Genomic DNA, 7,500 nt, shown 5'->3' with positions numbered 1-7,500 from the left:
ATTTGTGTTTTTAATCAAGATTTGAATGAGAATATCGAACGATTAGCACAAGATAAATCCAGGTTGTGATACGTTGGGCAAGTAAAGTTACAAACAATTAGATATACGAATCATAAGAAAGGACAACACGGGTGATTAGATTTATATCATTAATGAAATCATGGTAAATTGTATTATTTAATCACACTAATGTATCATATAAAACCTTAGGAAATATTCTGTATGCAGAACTTCATTGCTTTCATAACCCTGATTTAAGACAATCGGATCTCAAATCAAAACAAGACTCGTCTGACAGCTGAGTCTCGCCTCGGGAATTTTAAATGCAAATCCTTTGACTTTAAGGTAATGTTTATAATATTTCTCGTGATGAGATAACGGGTTAAAGAAGCTACGCTGAAAAATTATAGGAACAGCGCAGAAGACACCCGTAGTGGCTTTTCAAAAGGATTTTTATCTTCCTTAGTTATATTGACTAGTATGTTCTATCTGTTCCACTTGATATCTACTTGATGGAAGGACTACATTCAGAAGTCCAACCTGATAGTGGCACGCTATTAGGCGACTGTCGCGGCCTTTGTACTTTGTGCTCTGGCAGATATCGTATATTATGGCTAAATAAGATTTGCACTGATGTCTAAATACGAGAGAGAGAGAGGCAGAAGTGCGAGAGGGAGAGTTCCTTGACAAATCTAGAAAGGGTATTAGTGAGAATGAATACAACGTACAGCAACATATGTGACTGGCACAACCAAATGACTTACACATACAAACGGATATACAGTTTCATTACACATCTGTCAAGAACAGTCTGCATAATTGATATCCTTTTGGTCTTGAGCAATCTACAAGTGCCAGGTGCAGCATATGCTAATTACTTGAATGGTAATTCTGTATTGTACGGACACACGCCAGAGATGAAGTCCCAAATTTCATGTCACAAAATTTAATCATTAACTGAAGTTGCTGTGACTGGGTGTGTCTGAGGGGAGGGTTGCTCTTCCCCTCCAACACTCCCTAGGAAACATTCTCTACACCTCATATGTACGGCAAGATAGAGCTGAAACTCTACATGTTACTTGCACGTGCTCAGCCATCTACCAGCAAATTTTCACAGGTCCATTGTCAGTCCTCCTTACTCATTCCAAAAGTGAAATTTGTTTACATTGCTACCTGTGTTTCTGAATTCTTTCCCAGCTTTCCAGTGAAAACGATCTCCTATTGAAATTGTTTCTATATGCAGTATAACACTAAATTCCAGCTGCAGAACTTTGTAGGAGCTTCGTCACATCCCAGTACTACTGTGAGGTAAACCTAATTTGTATCTCTGATTGGACAGTTGGTGGCATTCAGGAGGGGCCCAGAGGCAGAGTCCCCATTAACCCATTCACGCTGGGGTATTTTGAAGCCAAAAATGAAATATTCCGGGCGGCTACAAAATCGGCGGGCGGAGCTTACCCGGAGTCTGTCTACCCACCGGCTGTGGCCCGCTGCTATGTTGGAGCGCAGCCCCAATACAGCGTCACATTGACGGGATGCAATGTTTATTTATTTCGGGTGTCTCATATATGGGACACCTGTCACTAATGGGTTAAGAAAATATGGCGAATAGTAAGGGGTCCTGGGGTGGAGCCCCCAGTAGGGAAATACGGTGACCAGGAGGGGATCTGGAGACAGAGATCCCATTAGGATAATATGGTAACTGGAAGGGTGTTGAGAGCCAGACCCACTGATAGGGAAATATGGTGACTGGGAGGGGTTCCTGGGATGGAGCCACTGGTAGGGAAATATGGCAAGTGGGTGGGGGTCTCGGGGCAGAGCTCCCAATAGGGTAATAGTATGTTGTTCTATCCATTCCCCCTTTGATGGAAAGTTCTACCTGATACGGACACTTTTAGGCAGTTGCCATGACCTATGTATTTTGTGCTTTGCCGAATGGCGACAAATCACAAGCATGTATAAGTATTTGTACTGTTTCTCTCTCTCACTCACTCACTCACTTACTCACTCATTCACACTCACACTCACTCACTCTCGCTCACTTACATTCACTCACATTCACTCTCTCGCTCTCTATTGTAATTACATTAATAACTCCTGAATGAATGTCTAACACACTGAGCAGTATAGCTAGGGATTTATTTATAGAACCTAAAGGAAGAGATGAATTGTATTCTTTAGTGGGAATAAGTATTTTCTTTTAAAGTTTTCTTTGCTTCCTTTTTGGGGGGAATACAGTGGCATCATAGTCAACTTTCTTCATATAAATAATTTGGAGAATGTTCTTTCATAAGTTGATGATTTTTATGTGTTTAATAGTAAAAAGTTATTGAGAATTTGAAACTGTATATTTTATAAGTATGCATTTGTAACTTGTAAATACTAAGTCTTCTAGATGCAGTTTTTTACATTGCTAGATTCACAGAATGGATCAACTATAATTAAGTTATTTATGAATCATTCTAACTGACTTCTTATGTACTCATTATTATTGTTTGTGCACATTCCCTTCCAGGTACACAATGGGCTTGGTGCGTCAGGCAAGTGGGCTCCCTTGCTGCCGCCGTCCCTTCCGCAATTTTGTGTACCTGCTGTCATGGATTGGAGCCTTCATCTGCGGGAGCTTGCTGACCCTCATGTCCGTAGATCCAATGAGCTGCAACATCCACCAGTGCACAGAAAAAATCAAGCGTATTGATGTGGAGGACTCGAACAGCTGGCTAGGCATGTGGGGCCAGAATGCCAAGGGCCCGGGCAAGAGTGTGTTTCTGGTAATCATAGTGATATCAGCGCCAGGCAATTCCGAGCAGAGAGACACCATCAGGCAGACATGGCTTAGTGAAGAGAAGTCCGATACGCTTCACTACTTTGTCATTGGCATTGGGAGCCTCAGCGAGAACGTCAATGTTACAATTCAGTCGGAACAGAGGAGGTTCGGAGATTTGCTGCTCCTGAACAATGTTATTGACTCATACAGCGCCCTGACTAAGAAACTATTGGCATCTCTGGTTTATGTCCACTACAATGTCAAATTTAGGTTCCTCATGAAATGCGATGATGATACTTATGTCCAGATCCCACAACTACACAAAGAACTCAAGGCAGTGCCCTACAAACAGCGTCTCTACTGGGGTTTCTTTGACGGCAGAGCAACTCCACATAAGAAAGGAGTGTGGAAGGAGAATGAATGGGTCCTGTGCGATCATTACTTGCCATATGCATTAGGCGGAGGATATGTTCTCTCATCTGATTTAGTGACATTTGTAGCAGTGAACTCCAAGTACCTCAAGCTATACAAAAATGAGGACGTATCGCTAGGAGTCTGGTTGGCCTCAGTTGACCTGCATCGAGTCCACGACACGAGATTCGACACAGAATATGTTTCTAGAGGCTGTAACAATGAGTATTTAGTTAGTCACAAACAGAGCACACTGCATATGCGCGAAAAATTCAATTCCTTAAAAGCCACTGGACTTCTCTGCAAGGAACAGTTCCAAGTGCGTAAATCTTATAAATACAATTGGAATGTACCAGCGTCAAAATGTTGTGTGCGCAATGACTCATCAATCCCATAGACGAGAGACAATACTAGTCGTGTCAAACTTCCATGTCTGTGCAAAAACATATATTAGATAGGCTGGTGAATTTTGTGATATCAGAACCACAACACTGTATTTTATTATGCTGTAAATTAACTAAAGAAAATAAAAAATCATATGCAAAAATTGTGCCATTCAGAAATACTGGTAATGATTGTATAAGCTACTCCTAGAGAAAAAAACAAGTTATAAGAGGAAACAAGATGTACTATACTAGATTGAACTCTTGCTGTAATTTAAATTCTCTCTCTCTCTCTCTCTCTCTCTCTCTCTCTCTCTCTCTCTCTCTCTCTCTCTCTCTCTCTCTCTCTCTCTCTCTCTCTCTCTCTCTCTCTCTCTCTCTCTCTAAGTATATAAAATTTAATATTTAAAAATATATGTAATTTTTTTGGTAAAGATTTATACATGTAGCATATTTCTATTAGATATTCTTCAAGATTGACAAAAATTGGTATTTTTAAATTTTTATTTGAGTGGCAGTATGAGTTGCCAAAGGTTGCATGTGTTAAGAGGATATTCTTGAGTAATCAAATTGTTAGTGTGTAGGTGGGAGTGAAGTAAGGATTATCACAACACAAGGAACACACAAAACTTTCATGTCACACCCCAGTGCAATTATTTTTAATGTATAGTGTATTATTATAATCTTCCTGTTTTCCTTTTTTGATTTTCATTTCAGCTATTAGCTAGAAAAATTATAATTTCTGAATTTGTAATTCTGTCTTTACTTGTAATGTTTTTTTTTTCATCAATTTTTGGGCTTTTTTTATAATGACCAATATTTCTCATTCTTTATTCTGTGCACAAATTACCTTAACACAAAAAAAAGACAAGTTGCTTTTATTGTTGGATTTGGATTTTAGAAAAATACCACTATGCTTTACCAAGAAATTCAAGCTTGATTTTTTAATTCCCAGAACCTGATTTTTTTATATAGTTTCTTGAGATAAGATTTTAATGATGTGGGCTATCGGATATCTAAGGAAAGGTCTAGAGGTAATTTTTGAACAGCAGATATGAAATCTAGGGCACGGCAGATGGTTTTTAATGTGATGATCCTGTGACTGATGTATTTTGAGGGTTGAAAGCTTGAAGATAGATATTGACAAGTCCCATGGGCAAAGATTTCACAGATAGACTAGCATGTAGGTATGTTTTTGGGGTTGTCCGTGTGGATGACAGTTTTTATGACTGGCATACAGCCAGTTTGTTAAAATTGAGCAAGGATCGACCCAGTGCATATTCATTATACACACGTGCATATACACAGAAATTTATACATATTTATCAGTCTAGACATGCATTTCTATCTGATTGAAAGATAGATGAATATCTATCTATCTGATAGATCAACAGATACTTTTATTTCTTTTTAAATGCATGTCTGTAAATATGAATATCAGTCAGGTCGGACCTTGCACAATTATAGCATACTGGCCATTAGGGTTCTGTTTTTCCATTTGTAGATGGGTATGGAAAGAATTTGAGTGTGCAGCTTCAGTGCAGTGGGAGTCATGCCATAGGGTGTGTTTTTGTGTTTGTTATTAGTGTTTTATTACTAGTCTTCCAGCCTGTTTAGTGTCTAGATGATCTTTGTGTGTCCATGACACTTTTAGGGAACTAATTAACCCCATTCACAAGGGTTAAAATTTCCAGTAAGTTTGACTTGTGGCCAGACAAAAACCAGAGGCATCACTCAGACCACCAAGAACTGGGCTCATGATATGATAAGATGTCATTTTGTATCGCTGAAATTTTCACCATGACATGATAAGATATCACTTGATGTAAATTGGTTACAGGTAAAAATGGGTTTTACTCCTTATATTTATTTGTAAGTTTGTTCTTGTTGAGTAATCTGGTCTTCCTGTGAGCAGTTTTGATAGCATGATCTCATTTTGAAATCAATGGACTCCCTTGTATAAAGCTTAGGCAGTACCCTTATAGGAATTTGGTTTAGGTGTTACCACTTGGCCTGATTGCTCGTCCTTCCTAATGTCGACTGTGGTTCACTTCCTTGATATGAACACCTGACTTCTGGGATTGGAGGGGAACATGAACCTCCTTAGACAAGGTAGAAGCCTTTGCCTAATAATATCTCAGAGTTTTGTTCTCAGCGGCAGTGTTAAGGTGTTGCCATGAATGATTGGGACCTGATGTCTGCCCAACATATTGTATTATTATTATTATTATTTCTTGCTAAGTTTCTCCATGGGCAAAATGGTCTTCCTATGCACATTGTTTAATGGTCCTGTCAAGGTTATGTACTCCTTTTATACATGAAGAGAGTGTGATTGTTCTGAAAGTGATCTTTTGTTTAGTTTCTGAATTCAATGAATGAGATTGTAACTGGTCGTCTTGTGTTTAGATATATGAAGAGAGTTATGATATATTGTCTACTTTTATGATTAATTATGGCTAAAGGTTTTGTTAATTATTTGCATATATATATATATATATATATATATATATATATATATATATATATATATATATATATATATATATATATACACATGTATGTATGTATGTATGTACATATATGTATATCTATTTATCTATCTATCTCCATATATATTAGTTTTGTGTGTTTATTTATTTATTTTATTTGTTTATTTTTTTTCATGATGCATTTAAATAATATGATGTATACTCTTTTTTTTAAATCATGTCTAAATGTTTTCAAAGACTGGTCTCGGTGAACGAAAATGCTGCCACAATAATATTTTCATCTCAGTTATGTGTACATATTATTGTGTGTGATTGTTTCCTGACCACAGTGCAGAGTTTTGTTCTGAAATATTATTTTACGAGTAACTTTTCATCATCGGAGAGCTCAGGTATGGTGAGAACTGGTGTAAATTAAATCCATATTCTTTTTCTTAATGGGGTGGCATATGATTTTTTCTTTTTTGATGTAGCAAGTTGTGCCTATCTGTTCTTGCTCTGTTTATCTTCTTCCTGATATACCTCACATCGTAATTCTTTCCTTATTTATTTGCGGAATTATTGAGAGATAACTTATATATGCAGGGGAGCATGTAAATGTTGAACTTATGGAAATAAGGAGCACACACACGCACACATATATATATATACATATATATATATGTGTGTGTGTGTGTGTGTGTGTGTGTGCATTCTTTTAAAGAAAAGTTGATGACTAATTATGAATCATGACTTAGTTTTTGTTCCAAAAAGATAATGTAAATGCCAAATTTCAAATATCTCAAAACAATATGTATGACTGTATGTTTTCTAGTTTAATATCTTGTCATAGGTATCATACAATACTGCATTTATGGATTTCAACTCTTTTGTACACTTGAGGTGTCGGGCATAAACATTTAGGTTTGACTCCAACTGTGAATTGTAATCTCTCTCTCTCTCTCTCTCTCTCTCTCTCTCTCTCCCTCTCTCTCTCTCTCTCTCTCTCTCTCTCTCTCTCTCTCTCTCTCTCTCTCTCTCTCTCTCTCTCTCTCTCTCCCTCCCCTCCCTCCCTCCCTCCCCCTCCCTCCCTCCCTCCCTCTCTCTCTCTCTCTCTCTCTCTCTCTCTCTCTCTCTCTCTCTCTCTCTCTCTCTCTCTCTCTCTCTCTCTCTCTCTCTCTCTCTCCCTCTCTCCCTCTCTCCCTCTCTCCCTCTCTCCCTCTCTCCCTCCCTCCCTCCCACCCTCCCTCCATCCCCCCCCTCCCCCCTCCCCGCCTCTCTCCTTTTCTTTTCTTTTCTTATACCAAGAGAAGTTATATGCAGAAAACAATGATATTTAAGATAAGGGAATTCTTCCAGTTCTGGTTTGTATGTTACCCTCAATATTTTCTCAATTTTGTAAATATAAGCAGACATGACTTATACTTAGGATTTGATTCTTTTTTTGTGTGTGTATATTTTTAAAGATGAATAA

General features: G+C 38.0%; 1 protein-coding gene across 1 annotated transcript; it reads left to right on the top strand.

Moving 5' to 3' along the window:
- Positions 1–243: 243 nt before the first annotated feature.
- LOC113821037 (beta-1,3-galactosyltransferase 6) lies at positions 244–3,817 on the top strand. The gene is made up of 2 exons (XM_027373466.2): positions 244–345; positions 2,516–3,817. Exon 2 carries the CDS (start codon positions 2,523–2,525, stop codon positions 3,573–3,575), a length of 1,053 nt encoding a protein of 350 aa, XP_027229267.2. The 5' UTR covers positions 244–345; positions 2,516–2,522; the 3' UTR covers positions 3,576–3,817.
- The last annotated feature ends 3,683 nt before the right edge of the window (positions 3,818–7,500 follow it).

Source organism: Penaeus vannamei, chromosome 9 (genome assembly GCF_042767895.1).
Source record: "Penaeus vannamei isolate JL-2024 chromosome 9, ASM4276789v1, whole genome shotgun sequence".
Lineage (NCBI taxonomy): Eukaryota > Metazoa > Arthropoda > Malacostraca > Decapoda > Penaeidae > Penaeus > Penaeus vannamei.
Note: the sequence above shows the minus strand (reverse complement) of the source record. Positions and strands in the feature narration are given on the sequence as shown.

Excerpts from the sequence above, each read along its gene's own strand:
- LOC113821037 (XM_027373466.2), top strand. The coding sequence starts at position 2,523 with ATGGGCTTGGTGCGTCAGGCAAGTGGGCTCCCTTGCTGCCGCCGTCCC.